Genomic DNA, 17,824 nt, shown 5'->3' with positions numbered 1-17,824 from the left:
CCAGTGACCTCTTGGCCTCCAGCTGGAGCAAGGGAACGTCTGGAGGTGCCACTCATGGGAGGGCTTGGTGGGAGGAGGAGGGCTGTTTGGGGATATGCTGAGTGGGAGGTGGCCAAGGGACATCTAAGTGGGGATCTGGAAAACATCTGGGATCCGGGACAGAGATGAGAATGGGAGGTAAACGAGTGGGAGCGTGACACGGGGCGTGTGGGATTGGATCCCGGGAGCATCAGTAGAAAACGCTAAGGAGTGTTCCGCAGGGACTTCTGGCTCTTCCTGGAGGTTCCAATCCAAGCTCTACTGTTTACCAGCTGGGTGTCCCTGGGCAAGTGACCTCTCTGTGCCTAGATTTCCTCACAGGCTGGATCATCGCGAGCAGTAAACCAGTTGACACCAGAAACGCTCTTACAACAGTGCCCGTGGGAAGCGAGTGCTGGCGGGACGTGAGCGTGGCTTGCAGTGCTACACCCAGCAACGGGGACGCCAGCTAGGAAGCTGTGGCAAAGTCTAAGCTCTCACCTGAAACAGCAGGAGACTAAGGCTGTTCACAGGGGCGCTGGGCACCTGGGGAGCAGAAAAGGTAGGTGAAGCCCCCAGAGCAGGAGAGAGCCTCGGGCCTCAGTACGCCAGAGAAATCTCATGTCCTTTAGCATCGGGGCGAAAGAGGTTCCTCAATGCCTGGCCCTCCAGTGGGGGTTTCCAAATAAAACAGGAAGGCCATTCAATGGTACAGTGCTAGTTACCTTTTCAAGAGCAACTCTTGGGCGGGGGTGCATAGGAGCCAGGATCCTGTGGCTCCAGGGGTCAGCGGGAGGTAAGGGAAGAGTATGACCAGCTGTTCCAAATGAGCTTCTGCGTGAAGGGAAGGTAAGAGACTGGACAGAACTGGGCAGTGATTTTAAAGATGAGCGACTTCCATGGTAGAAAGAGCCGATAAAGAGATAAGGGTTGAAGTGAGAGAATTTGCACTCAAAGGTGTAAGGAAGGGGAGGGGTGGGATGTGGCGTGGTGAGGAGATGGGCTGACTGGGGCACAGGAGGGTGAGGACAGTGAAGGGCTGGGGAGTACTGGGGAGAGAGCAGTTTCCAGGACAGAGCGCAGGATTGGCCAGTGAGAGCGGAGGGCACATGGGAAGGGCATGGGGTTTAGAGATCAAGGGAGGCTGGGGAGACTAAGCAGAGCAGACTGGCAGGCTGTGAGGGCAAGGCCTCTGGGAGAGGGCGGCTCCATGGGAGCAGCAGAGACCTGGGGGGGGGGAGGTCACCACAGGGCTCCGGCTCAGCACTTGTCTGGAGGTTTTGGACAAAGGCCCACACAAGCCTGCAGTGGGGCAGGGATGGCTGTGAAGAAGACGAGCCTAAGTCATAGAGCCCATCCACAGAAATCTTTAAGACTCCATGAGTGTCTGAGGGAACCTCTGCCTCAAACATCACCCAGAGACAAAGCTGTGAAATGTAAATAGATTAAATCACATTTTTAAAAAAATCCTCAAGATACAGTAGGAAAATGGACAAAGGATTAGGACAAATCACAGCAGAAATATAATTAGGAAAACTCAAAAATGTTTATTCTCATGAGTGATTTAAAAATCAGAAAACACAGGCGGCACCTGTGGCTCAGTGGGTAGGGCACCAGCCCCATATACTGAGGGTGGTGGGTTCAAACCCGGCCCCGGCCAAATTGCAACAAAAAAATAGCCAGGCTTTGTGGCAGACATCTATAGTCCCAGCTACTCAGGAGGCTGAGGCAAGAGAATTGCCTAAGCCCAAAAGCTGGGGGTTGCTGTGAGCTATGACGCCACACAGCACTCAAGCAAGGGTGACAAAGTGAGACTCTGTCTCTTAAAAAAAAAAAAAAAAAACAAGGTTCAGCACCCATAGCACAGTGGTTAGGGCACTAGTCACATGCACCGAGGCTGGTGGGTTCAAACCCAGCTCAGGCCAGCTAAACAACAATGACAATTGCAACAAAAAAATAGCTGGGCATTATGGCAGGAGCCTGTTGTCCCAGCGACTTGGGAGGCTAAAGCAAGAGAATTGCTGAAGCCCAAGAGTTTGAGGTTGCTGTGAGCTGTGACGCTACAGTACTCTACCAAGGGTGACATAGTGAGAGTGTCTAAAAAAAAAAAAAAAAATCAGAAAACAAGAGCAACCTTAAGATCCCAGTTTCAACAAATCAAGTGGTAAGCTATTTTTCAGTACTGTAGCCTGATACTGACAAGCCTTCAGTGACACTCAGTCTTCTGCTGGTCACGTAGTAACCTGTGCATCTCTTTTAGAAGGTTCCATGACAATACCTAGGAACAGACCTAACGATGTTCACTATCTTTTGCCCAGTAATTTCACTCCTGTGGGCTTATCTCAAGTAAATAATTCCTCAGAAGTGAAAATATTTAAGAGTAGTCTGTGATACGGAAACAAAACTCGTATTAACTTTAAAGGAGTTAACACAGATAAGTACTTTCCAACACAGTGAAAGTCATGCAGCTATTAAAGGAGATAAACTTCTAAAATATGTCAAGGAAGAGAAAAATGTTTAGTGTTTGCTTTAAAAAAGGGAACAGGATACAAAGAGATGTATATATCCAAAATGAAATTTCACAAAAATATGTATGTGGAACATACAAGAAAACAGGAAACATTTCTTGAGTTAGGTGACAGAATGATGGAAGGTATGGAATTTTTTCCAATTTTTTAAATGTTGGTTTGCTATACAAATTGAATAATTTAAATTAAATAAAAATATGTTGGTAAGTTGACCAAGGACCAAACAATTGCCAAAGTATTGGGCTGTACCAGGTCATCACTTACCTATAACTCCTCCCTTCATTGAATTCACAAAGTTAGCCCACAAAGAGGGAGTGCTTCTAAGTCTGGCGACTTGGGGGGCAGAGGTAGAGGGGAAGTGCTCAATATCTCTTTCCACTCAAGTGATTCTCTTGCCTCAGCTTCCCTAATAGCCGGGACTACAGGCGCCCGACACAATGCCCAGCTATTTTGTTGCTGTTGTTGTTGTCATTGTTATTCAGCAGGCCCAGGCTGTGTTCAAACCTGCCAGCCCCGTTGTATGTGGCTGGTGCTGTTACAACTGAGCTATGGGTGTCGAGCCATGACAGAGATTTTTTTTTTTTGAGACAGAGTTTCCCAGTGTCACCCTGGGTAGAGTGCCATAGTGTCTCTCACAGCTCACAGCATCCTCAAACTCTTGGGCTTAAGCAATTCTCTTGCCTCAGCCTCCCAAGTAGCTGGGACTACAGGCGCCTGCCACAATGCCCGGCTAGTTTTTTTTCCTTGTAGTTGTCATTGTTTTTTAAAAGGCCCGGGCTGGAACCTGCCAGCCTTGGTATATATGGCTGGTGCCTTACGCACTGAGCTACGGGCACCGCCCATGACAAAGATTTTTTTAAAGCCTGCTGTCTACGTGGTGCTATCTTGTGAGGTATATTTTCCCTTCCTTTTCTTTTATTGTAATTATTCAGGAATTTGAACCTGAAAATTTAAACACAAAGTCAAAGTTACTTTTCTCAGAAGAAAAAGCTAGAATATCCCCAAGATAAAGTAGAGAATGGATAGTGCCTGTCAGGATTTCACCAACAAATTTGTGTTGCCAAGTATGCCACAAAGATTTCTGGGAACTAGGTATTTATCAGTATTTAATTTTATTCTACTAAAAGTCATTTTTGTTTTTATGAATAATCAACAGATTTTTATCAATTCTGATAACAACAATGAAAATGGAAAAGAGACCAGGCTCATGCCTGTAATCCTAGCACTTAGGGAGGCTGAAGTAGGTGGATTGCCTGAACTCGTGGGTTTGAGATCAGCAAGACCCGGTCTCTAAAATAGCTGGGTGTTGTGGCGGGCGCCTGAAGAACCAGGTACTCAGGAGGCTGAGGCAAAGAGAATTGCTTGAGCCTAAGAGTTTGAGGGTGCTGTGAGCTATGATGCCACACTTTACCAAGGGCAACAAAGTGAGACTCTGTCTCAAAAAGAAAATAATAATAATGTTAAAGAAATGAACTACAATTCAGGGCTTCAAAGGCCCAGGACCTATATGAATGTTGACACTGGTGGAGCCTGGTCCCACAATTCCTGGCATTTGAAGGATGCCAGGCCCTCAGGCCATCTGTCCCATCTCTCTTCCCTCATCCCTCCTCCCTCTAGGAGTCTGGAAAGGAGGGGATTAGTGAAAAGAGGAGATAATGATTTCTAAGTATAGGATCTAATGGCCCTTTCCATTAGAGAACAGCCAGCAATTTAGGGTTATTGGATAATATGTAAAGATGTTTCAGGGTAAATCACTTTCTCTTCAATTCATGAGCACAGGAATCCAGTAGGAACTTGCAAAAGCCTTAGGCACTCACCCGAATCCAATCAATACAATTAAAAGTAGAATTTATGGTTCCCAGGTCAGATTACTATTATTCTTACGTGGACTTTAACAAACAACCAGATGTCGCACTGGAGTGGAAGATCTTCAGTTGAGTGAACTTGGGCCCATTCACTGGCCTCTGTGAATCACACATGGCTTTCTTACCTGTCCAATAATTATTAGTTCTAGGCCAGGCACAGTGGCTCACACCTGTAATCCCAGCACTCTGGGAGGCCAAGGCAGGTAGATCGTCTGAGCTCAGGAGTTTGAGACCAGCCTGAACAAGAGTGAGACCCCCGTCTCTAAAAATAGCCAGGTGTTGTGGCAGTCACCTACAGTCTGAGCTACTCAGAAGGCTGAGGCAAGAGAATTGCTTGAGCCCAAGAGTTTGAGGTTGCTGTGAGCTATAACACCACTGCACTCTACCCAGGACGACAAAGTGTCACTAAAAAAAAAAAACAAAAAACAGGGGCAGCACCTGTGGCTCAGTGAGTAGAGCACCGGCCCCAAATACCAAGGGTGGTGGGTTCAAACCCAGCCCTGGCTGAACTGCAAGCAAAAAATACCCAGGCATTGTGGCGGGCGCCTGTAGTCCCAGCTACTTGAGAGGCTGAGGCAAGAGAATCACTTAAGCCCAGGAGTTGGAGGTTGGTGTGAGCTGTGTGACGGCCATGGCACTCTACTAAGGGCAACAAAGTGAGACCCTGTCTCCACACACACACACACACACGAAAACTAGCTTTCCAGGGTTTTGTCAGACTAGCATATCCTTGGGATGTTATTAAAAATACTGTCTAAAATGTACCCCAAACAAACAAATCTGCAGTCCACATGATAGGTTTTTGACGTGGAAAGAAGGGCAGGCCAGGCTATAAACCATTTAGAAGGACCCACAGCCAAACCTGTGAGGTAGGCCCAACTTATTCTGAACTTGTCACCTCTCTTACAAAAGAGTACAATATTCTCCTTTTGGTACCTGCCCAAACCAAAGCACAGTACGTCACGTGGCACCTTCCGTGGCTCCCTATCTGGTCCTTCCCTCCTCCACCCCTGCCTTATATTGGGTTACAGACATATTTGTACCACTGTTGAGTTTTAAAAATATCTTTCCCCAGGACCCTGCTCCCAGAGACTGAATTAACTGCCCTAGCGTGGGGCCTGCACAGCTGTGTCTGAAAATAAACACCTCCCCCCTTACTGTCCCCAGGTGACTCTATGAACAGCCAGAGCTGAGAGCCACTATCCAAAACAGGCCCCTGCAGTTTGAGAACACTTAGAATCTGCATTAGGAAACACTGCTTTGAGGTTCCAGAACGTTCCCTTCAGTGTCTATTATTTTCTTCTTTTATCTGGGCATTTTCTCTTTCTAGCTAGGCTGACAGGCATAATTACATCTGTATCCCCATTCTCCTCATCTCATCTCCGTTCACAGTTACTCAGCAATGCTAAATGTGCCACAGTGGGCACAGATGTGGCCTATTGTTTTCATCCCTTTCCACGTTCTGGTTCTGAAGTCTTCCCCCATCACTTTCACTGCCAAGTACGTGGCTGCTGTGTTCCAAGTAACTCCCAGACCAGGCCCGAGGCCTGATATGGCAATGACCTGGAGGTGCTGTTGCATGATCTGATTAAACAGAGTAGGAAGATCAGGTACATGTTAAAATAGCCTATACAAGGTGATGGATCTAGTTGGATAGGCAGAATGAACAATATCTGCTAGCACAGCAAAGAATTAGAATGGACTTAGAATGTTGGAATGTTCCTAACACAAAGAATGATAGATGCTTGAATCAATGGAAACTCCAATAACCCTGATTTTATTAATACACATGTAAGCCTGTATCAAAATATCATATATACCCTATAAATAATGTGTGCAAATGTTATGTACCCAGAGTAATTTTACATTTAAAAAAAGTAGAAGATTCACTTTTCAAAATGTAGATTTAATAATGAGAGATATAGACTACTATAAACACAGATCATTTACAGTACTGAGCCTTTGGCAGGCGTGAGTAGCATCCTAAATATAAACCATGATCCAAAACAGCAAACAGAATCCCAGCCAATGAATCCCGGTGAATCTTCACTTAGCCTCTGCCTGGTTTAATGACTTGGAAAAATGACCGTGCTCTTCTCTAGAGAACAAGCATAAAATCCTGAAACCATTAGAACTGGAAAACCTCCCAGAGACCACTTCTCACCATCTCACCATCTGTAAGAAGACCCTCCCCTCCACTATCATGATTCTGCTCAGCTGACCTCGATTCTGCTCAGCTGACCTCGTCTGGAGAAGGGCAACGCAGGCCACGTCAGAAGACAAATCCTCCCAGTTCTCCACGGGTGTGTCTTACAGTTCTGCCTCACCCTGAGTTGTAGGCTACTGTCTTCCCCAAAGACACACCTGGCCTTCCTCTCTGTTTTCTTCTCTTCTCCCTACTATGCAGAAACATTCAAGTCACTACCCACTCTTAAACATCCGACCCCCTTCCTACCAGCCTCCTCTGGAGATACACTAATTTGGCCATTTTTTCTTTTAAAAGGTAGATCCCAAAATGGATCATTTCACACCTGTGTTCAACAAACCTTTGCTGGATGCCGAATGGTGTGGCAGGCACTGTGTCTGGCCCGGGAGACAAAGAATGAGGCTGCCAAGCCCAGCAAAGAGCCCAGCAGAGAAGAAGCCCAAACCAAACCATTATGAGAAGGTACAAGGAGATCTCTGAAAAAGCAAGCCAGGTGCCTGGGCGCATGGGAAGGCTTGCCAGGCACACTCTGAGGGAGTGTACCCCAAGGTTTCCTTGAAGAAATAACTATTAATCTGAGATATCATGTTCTGTTTATACAAGCTGGGTTTTAGCAGCCCATCACACTGGTGACTACTGAGATTGACATCAACTAAAATCTTTAAGTCTTTTTCTTTCTTTTTTTTTTTTTTTTTGAGACAGAGCCTCAAGCTATCGCCCTGGGTAGAGTGTCGTGGCATCACAGCTCACAGCAATCTCCAACTCCTGGGCTTAAGCGATTCTCCTGCCTCAGCCTCCCTAGCTGGGACTACAGGTGCCCGCCACAACGCCTGGCTATTTTTTGGTTGTAGTTGTCATTGGTTTGGCAGGCCTGGGCTGGATTCGAACCTGCCAGCTCTGATGCACATGGCTGGAGCCTTAGCCACTTCAGCTACAGGCGCTGAGCCCTTAAGTCTTTTTTATATGTCTCTCCCACCTCTATCTGTGCCATTTGATTTTTGGACCTACATACAGAATTTGACATTTATCCCTATTATGTTCTCTCTTGTTAGGATTGAAAGCTCTAATTCTTGTTTCAGTTTTTCAGCTATCTTTCTACCTGGTATCATTCAAAAACCATTAAGCTTGCCCCCAGAGTTGTCAACCAGTCACTGAGAAAAGTACTGAACGTGATAAAGTCCCCAGAGAGCTCTCCTTACATGACATTAATCCCACTAGTGGACACGGTGAGGGTGCACTTCCATCCAATCCAAGGGTTGTTAAACTTTTCCCTATGGTCGCAGAAGACTTCTGTCAAACAAAACGCCATGGATTTCCCACATAGAAATAGAAAAAAAGGAGCTTCTCAGCTGGGTATGGGGCTCACAGCTGTAATCTTAGCACTCCGGGAGGCCGACAAGGAGGATCTAGCCTGAGCCAAGAGCAAAACCCCTCTACAAATAATAGAAAAATTAGCCCAGGCAGCTTCGACCACATAACCCAAGGTTGGTGGGTTCGAACCTGGCCTGGGCCAGCTAAAAACAACAATGACAACTGCAACTAAAAATAGCCTGGGGGTTGTGGCAGGTGCCTGTAGTCCCAGCTACTTGGGAGGCTGAGGTAAGAGAATCACTTAAGCCCAAGAGGTTGAGATTGTGGTGAGCTGTGACCCCACAGCACTCTACCCAGGGCGACAGCTTGAGACTCTGTCTCAAAATAAAAAAGGAGAAAAATTAGCCCAGGGGGTGGCATGTACCTCCCAGCTACACGAGAGGCTGCTGCAGAAGGATGGCCTGAGCCCAGGAGTTTGAGGTTGTGGTGACCTATGTTATGATGCCACCACATTAGAGCCCAGGCAACAGAGTGAGCCCAGAAAAATAAATAAATAAATAAAAAGGAACTTCTCTAGGTGAAGCAAGGGTGAGGAGGGTCCAAACTGCTTAGGTCTCCCTTTCTTTGAAAGAAGAAAACTCAAGGATCCTTGGTGGAACCATAAGCATCCCTGGAGTCTCCTCCGAACATCAGCCACATTGCTCACAACAACAGCACAAGAAATAACATCCAGTGGTTTGAAGAAATCAAGAGATTATCTAAGTCCAGCAAGTCGGGAAGACACGGTAGTTACTTTTTTATATGATTTATTCACAATGAACCAATGATGGTCAGGAAAACCAGCCATCTACTTAATAATTGATTATTTCATTATCCAAATCTACTTCTTCCTCCCCTTTTGGAAATAAGAACAATTTCCTATCACCATCTGCTGAATTTTTCCTATTCTTCCTTTTTCTGAGAGATTACAATAGGTGTTCCAAGATCACACGGGAAATTTTTCATATCCTAGGATATTGCTTGTTTGGACTGGAAACTTGAGCACTATTAGACTATAAGCTTCTTGAGGCTACACAGAGATCGTAATTATTCCTGTCTGTCTCCTAAGACCCTAGCATAGCACCTGGTACATAACTGACAGGAAATTAATGTTCAAATAATTAATGTACTTGTTAACTTTTTAGTTGTTTAAAAACACTAAACTGTTCTCTTCCAACTGTCTCACCTAGTTTGGATTTCTACTCAATTTGCCTATATGAAAGCAAATTGTAAGATGAGTATTTCAACATTCGAAATTTTATAAAATGTTACCTTGTATCTTTTGAAACTACAAAACTCAACTTCAGGCCATGCATGGTGGCTCACCCTTGTAATCCTACTCTGGGAGGCCTAGGCAGGAAGATCACCTGAACTAGCCTTGAGCAAGAATCAGACCCCAACTCTACCAAAATAAAAATAAAAAAATTAGCCTGGCTTTGTGCCTGGTGTCTATAGTCCCAGCTATTTGGGAAGCTGAGGCAGGAGGATCCTTTGAGCCCAAGAGTTTGAGGTTGCTATGAGCTAGGCTGATGCCACAGCACTCTAACCCTAGTGACAGAGCAAAGACTCTGTCTCAAAATACAAACAAAGCAGGTGGCACCTGTAGTTCAAGTGGCTAAGGCGCCAGCCATGTACACCAGAAATGGCAGGTTCGAATCCAGCCTGGGCCTGCCAAACAATGACAACTACAACCAAAAATAGCCGGGCATTGTAGAGGCACCTATAGTCCCAGCTACTTGGAAGGCTGGGGAAAGAGAATCACTTAAGCCCAGGAGATGGAGGTTGCTGTGAGCTGTGATGCCACAGCACTCTACCCAGGGCAATAACTTGGGGCTCTGTCTCAAAAAAAAAAAAAAAGCCAAAAACAAAACAAAAAAAGCAAGTTGAAGAAGTTACCCTTCTGTCTGAGTTCTACTCATCACAAGTATACTCTCCTCCTGAGGTCTCTATCCATGAAGAAGTGGCTGAAATGAACATTCTCCAAGAGGAAACTTCAGTTTCCACCCCAAGAACCCATTACTATTTCTGACCTTGCCCCTTAAATGCATTCCCAAATTTAAATTTTTGCTCTGAAAGTATCCCCAGTCGCACAGGTCCTGCAGTCATGCTTGGCTGTCTGCTAATGTGTCCTGATGCTCATTCATTCTTTTCTTCATTCACCCAGCAGGTGTTTATTAACCACAACTGGTGCACAGCTGAGCTGAGCCTCATAACTGAAACTGCACTTATATCATTCTCCGTCTGTATGATCATATCTCCCAAACCAACTCTATTTACCAATTATTCATCCACTTTTCCCACGAGGTAACTACTGTGTCACTACCCAGGGTCTATAAAATTCCAATCAAAAGCACAGATACATTAGATACTATTAGTCTGTGCTGCCTGGTCATGGTCAGTAAGACTATCCTCAGACCCAGGCTCTGCAGCCTAGTACCCCATCCTGAGCCATGGGGGCCAGCAGAAGGTGAGAAAAGACACTGAGGTCCAGCTTCAACCCAGCCCCTCACACACAAGGGGGTACCACCTCGATGGTCCTTAACAACTCCCAGCTCCGGTCAGCTTTATTAAAGCTGCTTTCCAGAAGCATCAGGGTGACTGGGCCAAGTGTGAAACCCACAAGGCAAGGTGTATGAAACCATAGGAAGGGTTTGGAAAACAACCCCAGGCACACTTCCCAGAGGGAAGCTCTCCTACACGCACACATCCCACCCCTCAATCTACTTCCTAAAAATGCCCAGCCTTCTTTACTTTTTTTTGAGACAGAATCTCACTGTCACCCTGGGTACTATGGCATCATCACAGTGCACAGCAACCTCAAACTCTCGCACTCAAGAGATCCTCTTGCCTGACCCTCTCAAGTAGCTGGGACTGCATTCCTGGCTATAACACCTGCCTAGTTTTTCTATCTTTAGTAGAGACAGGGTTTGGCTCTTGTTCAAGCAATCCACCCACTGCGGATTGAATCAAGCTCTGTCCAGGTTGGAACCATATCAGCCCAGGCTCCCCTGCACCAGCCCGGGAAGCAAGAGGACCGGTTCTGCTCCCAGCCCTCCCCACAGCCCAGGGCACACAGTGCTCTGTGCTTCTCTTTGAGGAGTTTCCCAAACAGAATTGTACCACTGTGTGAGAAACACAGGATCAGAGTTAAAACAATAAGAGTCACCAGAAGAGGACTAAGAGTGGAAACTCAATAAAAGGGGTTGGGGTGATAACATGATAAACGGAGCCGGGCAGGGTGGCCCCCACCTGTAATCCCAGCACTCTGGGAGGCTGAAGCAGGAGGCTCTCTTGACCTCAAGAGTTTGAGACCAGCCTGAGCAAGAGCAAGACACTGTCTCTCTACTAAAACTAGAAAAACTGGGCAGGCATTGTGGCACCTACCTGTAGTCCCAGCTACTTGAGAGGCTGAGGTAGGAGGATTAATTGAGCCCAAGAGTTTGAGGTTGCTGTGAGCTATGATGCCACAGCACTCTACCCAGGGTGACAAAGTGAGACTCTGTCTCAAAATAAAAAGAAAAAAATGACAAATTTGTGTGCACTCACTGAAATGATCAGAATCAGTGCTGTCAGCACGTTCTTGATGTCAGTGGGTACACAGTCACACAGATGTGCTCATAAGCAGCCTTTAACCCTTACCCATTTACAAATAAAGAGCTTCCTTGCCCAGAACTGTCCTTCTCACAGCGCATTCAGAAACATCAGCATCACGTCCAGCCGGGTGGTGCCGCCCAAGCCCATTCCATTCTCTCTCCACGTGGGGCTCAGCACGCTCAGATCAATCACGCACCATAATTAAGGAGAAAGCCGCGCTCCTGGAAATTAGGGGATCTGGGTAAATGTTGCCACCTACAGGTGGAAGCACAGAAACCAACCAATAGTGCCTTCCCGGTCATGCAAAAGGCAAGGACGCAGAGAACTGAGAACAGAAGGCGTGCGACCTTACCCAGGAGCCCTGCCAGCGACCGCATGTCCTTCTCCATCAGCGTGTAAATCTCCTCTTCCGAGAAGCGGCCGATGCCGTGGCCGTGCATCTCGCGCTTCACGATGCCTTTGGTTATGTGGCACACGACCCACCTCAGCAGGTTACCGAAGGGACCGCCACCGCTGAGAGAGAGCATCTTCCGGGTCTCGTTGAGATTGTCCACCCACTGGCAATAAGCTAACGTCCTGGAATCGCGTGGACACAAGTTACAGTGCGCGTCAGGTACACATCAGCCCCACAGTCGCTTCCCCTGCCTGCTCAGAATCTAGTACACCCCGCAGAAACGGAATTACCGCGGTCTGGACGCGTGCAAGGGGCAGTCAGCAGGCCCAGACCGCGACACGTGCAAGGGGCAGTCTGCAGGCCCAGGCCGTGACACGTGCAATGGGCAGTCTGCAGGCCCAGGCCGCGACAGGCTCTCGGGAAACCCAGACTTCAGAACCCAGCGCTGATGGGGGCCCCCCCAACTCTCCTGGTATCCCCCGCCCCCAGACCCCTCCCAGTGCCAAGCTTCTGCTTTCTCTTACCCAACCCCACAGAAATCAAGCGGAACCCGCTCTAGAAGCCTGTGAATGGGAGAGCGAGCCCCTGCGCAGGGGCAGGCCCCACGGGGGCCCCAGCGCTGCCCGCGGCCTCCTCCCGGCCAAACGGAGGCCCCACGGGGCGTGCTGGGCGCGCCGCAGCTAGTGGACGTCTCTGCCTTCCACACTGCAGTTCACGCTGCACGGCACAAAAGTTTAAAAAAGAAATCTTTTTGCCCTTCTGACAGAAAATTAGGGTAGGCATACCTGTCCATCCTTATTACACATTATAAAGGTTAAGTGATCCACTCTCCAGAAATTCAACTCTTCACCTCAGTTTGTTTTTAAGGATGCTAAAGTGAGTACAAACGCCACATGGCCTGGTTAAGTCTTTTTCTTTTTTTTTATTCTTTCTCTCAACTGGGTGGTGCTTGCTGCAAAGCCCCCAGGCAGGTGTCCCTACAGGCTATGCATGATGGCAGCCCCTGCGCCAGTCACTGCTCACGGGGCCCGCTGTCCGCCAGAGCCAGGCCTTTGCTGATTTTGTTCTCTACACCTGGGCGGCTGGCTGCAAGAATGTTTCTATAACTAACAGTGTGGACTCATACAGATTAGAAGAGTTTCCCACTAAAGGCTGAAGAGAATGGAGCTGTGGAAAGACAGGCGTAAGACAGTTTTGTTTTTCTACAGAATAAGCAATAAAAACTATTCGTGGGATGGGGCACAAATGGCCACTTAAAAAAAAAATCATAAGAGTGAAAAATATTTTTAGAGGGAACACAAGGGGTGATAGTAAATCTTAGCTAGGATGATACACTATTTTCTAGCCCAGGAAAAAACACAAAGGTAAAAAACAATGGCCCTGGAATTTTGATCATTTAAAACAGTTATGTTCTTTTAGGGTTCTCATATCTTGTTAGAAAGCTTTGCGTACCTCTTTTCTTTAAGTCTCTCAAAATAAAGTTTTGAGTCAAGAAGTGTTTTTTTCTGAAAATAGGAAAAGGTACATCGCAATAGTGACTAATTAATGGATATAGTCAGAGCATTCATGGCCCTTCTGACATAAAATATCTCACACTTATTCTAGTAAGTTCTATATAAACATGAAAACCAAATGCTTTTCTGTCTGCTCTTCCTACGCTTACAGTAATTAAGGTGGAAATTTTCACATTTCATTAGAATAATTCAGCACTTTGATTCTAATTGCACCTGATCTAAATTCACAATTAAAGGGTTACACAACCTCTGATTATTTCGGAAGTCAGTGGTGTGAGGATAGAACTAAATTATCCGACATTGACCATGACCAATACAAGAAAGCATCTACAGCATAAAAATGAAAAATGTGTGGCTCTAAGCGGATAGATGGCTATGAAGAGAAAAAATTCTTTGTGGACAAATTACACAGGTTTTATCTCAAACACAAGGGATGGTGAAGAATAAGCAGAAAGACCCAAGGCAGCGTGAAGGGTGAAGGTCTGTGGTGAACAGCACCGGCTGCTTGGAGAGCTTCAGGAACCCCGGGACGCCTGGGCAGGGTGCAGGATAAATATGTAGCAGCCTGGAAGACTGAGGCTGGCAGAGTGAATACGGTCCAGATCAGACAGGCCTCATGTACAGTGAGTCGACCTTTATTCCAAAAGCAAAAGTTAACTGCAGGAAGGTTTGAGGTAGACAAGAAACATAATCAGATTGGGAGCACTGTGAAGGAAGGGCTGGATGGTGGAGAAATTGCAGGTGTGAAGACCAATGACCGTGAGACTATGGTGAAGTCAATAAGAGATGATGCACAGCCAAAGGCAATGGCAGAGAGGGGTGCACAGGGAGTGTGTAGGGGAAATACTGAGATAGAAGAAAAAGCTGATTCACCAATGGGCATAAAGGAGTCTGTACAAGGAGAAAGTTAGTGCTTTCTCCTAGACAGATGGTTCAGCCAATAAACCTTTAGCCAACACTGGATGGCACACGGTGGAACGGATGTGGGTGATGAAAGATGAGGTAACCTGCTGCATTTGAAGGTCCCATGGAATCCTCACGTGAAGATGTCTAGAGGGTTGAGAACTCAGGAGACAGGTTTGGACTCAAGACGGAGAACTAGTGAGCAGGGGCATGCTGGTATCAATTTTAAAGCTGTGAGAGGAGACAAGGTCACTTATAGAAGTTTCTAGGGTAAGGAGTGGTGTTGGGGAAATCACACTCAAGGGCAAGTTAGAAGATGAAAAGGCCAGGATGGAAGGACCAGCGTGGGAGAAGTAGGGAAATCTCTTCCTCTGAGATGGAGAGAAAGAGGGTGTTGCAAGGGGTGACAGGCCACGGAGAGAGTCTGAGCTCCTCCCTGGTGATGCCAATTTCCTCAACAGAGTGGGAAATGAGGGCAGGTGCAGGAGGGGACACAGCCATGCCTACAGAGTTGCAGGAGCAGTGGGCAGGGATGGGAGAGGCAGCTCTTCTGGGCCATCTGGCTCAGCAGGGAGGAACCTCTTCAGTGGAATGGCAGAAGGTTCTCCCCCCACAGTAGCAGGAAGGCAAGGCACAGGAGGAGGAACACAGGGCCGATTCGAATCCTCCATCACACACAACCTGAGAACCTGGTCTTCTTCTCTTTTCTCTTTTGCCTGGTCTTGATTTCTCTTCCTCTCTTTCACTCCCTGTGTCCAAAATCACAGACCAGTGTCAGGGAAGAGAAGCAAATGAGGGCCAGGCAGGCTCGTAAAGGGGTAAGCCCAGGGAAATGCATATGAACTTGAAATACCAGAGAAAATAGTCGCTTCACAGATCCCCAAATCACTCCTGCAGATGGAAGACATCATATTACACTCGTTTCCATGTTACTGCAACTAAGAATCCACCTCCTCTTACAACCAAGATTCCTGAAAACTCTTCCACCCCACCACTCCACAGAAATCAACAATTGCTCAGACAACCCTCAGCCTTGTTGTGCTACCCAGATAAGCCGTCTTCCTTGCACTCCGCAGCCACTGACTCCCTTCACCTCTTTCTGGCAACTCCCCCTGAGCTTGTGCCCCACTGCTTTTCCTCTCACCCCTTCCATTTTTCCAAAATTTGTATCTTTATTCCTCCTAGACCCTCACTCCACACTCATGGGGTAATCTACTTCTTATCTGAGATTTCAAGCTGATGACTCCCAAATCCACAGCCAGGCTGGACCTCTGCCCTTAAGATCCGTGGATCCCACGTGGATGGTCCTCAGGGACTGCAAACCAACATTTCCACCCATCATTCTGCTTCCTTCAAACCTGCTTCTCCTCCCCTAAGCCAGAATCCCATGGGTGACCCCTCACTGCCCCTCTCCCTCACTCCTGACAGCCCTTCTCCAGCCCTGTGTACACTACTGCAGTTCAGTGCTTCACCATTTCTCAACCGTGAGGACAGTGGTGCCACTGAGCAGGTCTCCTGACATCCCCTCAAGGCCCTTCAAAAACCCATTTCTCCCAAGATGCCACAGAGAACTTCCTAAACAAAAATCTAATCAGGTCATACTATTCAGACACTAGCTCCTCATGGCTCTTGGCATGGGGTGCCAGCCTCTCCCCACAGTCTAATCCCTCGTAGTCTGGCCCTTCTCTGCCCCCATCTCCCAGCACTGACTCCCGTGGACCCTAAGCACCAGCCGCTACAGACTAAGCATGTCCCTCCCATCCACCCCCAAATTCATATGTTGGAACCTAATTCCCAGTGTGATGGCACTTGAAGGTGGGCCTTTGGGAGGTGGGTGGATGTTAAGGGCAGAGCCTTTGTGAATGAGGTTAGAACCTTACGCAGGAGGCTCCAGAGGGCTGTCTTGGCCCTTCTCCCATGTGAGGCTGCAGGGCAGAGAGAAGTCAGCCTTCCACGTACCAGGAAGCAGCCCTCACCTGACGCCAAGTCTACTGGGGCCTTGATCTTGGACTTCCCTGCCTCTCGAACTATGAGAAATAAACTTCCGTTCTTTACAAACCACTCAGGCTATGACACTCTGCAATGGGCCCAAACAGCCTAGGACACTCTCCAGATGCCTCCTTCTTGGCGCACCAGCTCCTTCACGGCCCCTTCACGGCCACTGATGCCAGCCCCTTCATAACCACTCCAGTTGACCTTGGCCAGCCCCTTCACCATTACTCCAGTTGCCCTTTGATTTCACTGTGACACCGCCTGCCCTGTGAAGCCATCCGCTCATCTCTCCAGCAATTGCTGGCTGCCTTTCCTCAGTTCTTTAGACCGTACTGACTATTATGGAGGCTTAATGTCTCCCTCCAGCCTGGGAGCCAGTTAGGGACAATGACACAATGCCTGGCCACTAGAGTCACTTATTAAATTTGCTTAAGGAATGAATTATCCAGGCACAATAGCTCACACTTATAATCCTAGCACTTTGGGAGGCCGAGGCAGGAGGATCATTTGAGGCCAGGAGTTCCAGACAAGCTTGAGCTTGACACAGGGAGACTATCTCTACAGAAAAAAAAGGGGGGGGCATGGTGGTACATGACTGTAGTCCCTGCTACTGGGGAGGCTGAGGCAGGAGGACAACTTGATGAACTCTGGAGTTTGAGGTTGCCATGAGGCAAGATGACGGTACTGCACTGCAGCCTGAGCTGAGTGAGACCTTGACCCAAAAAACAATTTTTTTTTTAAGAAAGACTTTTTTTTTTGCAGTTTTTGGCCAGGGCTGAGTCTGAACCCACCACCTCCAGCATATGGGGCTGGCGCCCTACTCCTTTGAGCCACAGATGCTGCCCGTAAAGAATGAATTATTGATTGAATTTAAAAAAGCTTGCTTTTGAGCCAGCTACCTCTAAATGGGGCTTCTAAGGGATGACACATACTTAAATAGAATAACAGAAAGAGAAATGCCTGTAAAAGACGAAGGGACGGCCACTCCTCCGTTCTGGAATCTGTACTTTTTACTCTTCACTGGGAAAAAGCCCACTGCACAAGGAATCATGAATTATTAACTGGCAAGCACAGAGACAGCCAATTTGGAAAAGAGATGAGGCTAAGTAATTAAATTTACCATTTTGAGAATCTATTTCAGGAAGTTGGAATACTCATTTTCCTTCTCGCAACAAATGTATCTGATCTCTCTTTGAAAAACTGGGGTCAAAGAGGTTTTTGTTAAAGACTTTCTTAGAATAGAAGAACAAAATAAAAAAAAAGATAGAAATACAAAATTAAAAAAAAAAAGAATAGAAGAACAAAACCTGTTCAAGCATTTTTAAAGGAGACAGGGAGCCAGGCAAAGAAAAGCCGACCTCTGATGGTTAATGAAGATGTTTCTCTTGGCTCAGCGCCTGTAGTTCAAGTGGCTAAGGCGCCAGCCACATACACCAGAGCTGGCAGGTTCAAATCCAGCC

The 17,824-nt window shown here is 47.1% G+C and overlaps 1 protein-coding gene across 1 annotated transcript in view; it reads right to left on the bottom strand.

Annotated features, from left to right (window-relative positions):
* The window catches only part of FAXC (failed axon connections homolog), a 63,976-nt gene that overhangs the window by 24,920 nt on the left and 21,232 nt on the right, over nucleotides 1–17,824 (bottom strand). The window contains exon 4 of the mRNA XM_003798214.2: nucleotides 11,914–12,137. Within this exon, the coding sequence (XP_003798262.1) occupies nucleotides 11,914–12,137 (224 nt within the window). The remainder of the gene's footprint in view (nucleotides 1–11,913; nucleotides 12,138–17,824) is intronic.

The sequence above is a fragment of the Otolemur garnettii genome, unplaced genomic scaffold (assembly GCF_000181295.1).
Source record: "Otolemur garnettii isolate 467f Iridium unplaced genomic scaffold, OtoGar3 scaffold00132, whole genome shotgun sequence".
Taxonomy (NCBI): domain Eukaryota; kingdom Metazoa; phylum Chordata; class Mammalia; order Primates; family Galagidae; genus Otolemur; species Otolemur garnettii.
Note: the sequence above shows the minus strand (reverse complement) of the source record. Positions and strands in the feature narration are given on the sequence as shown.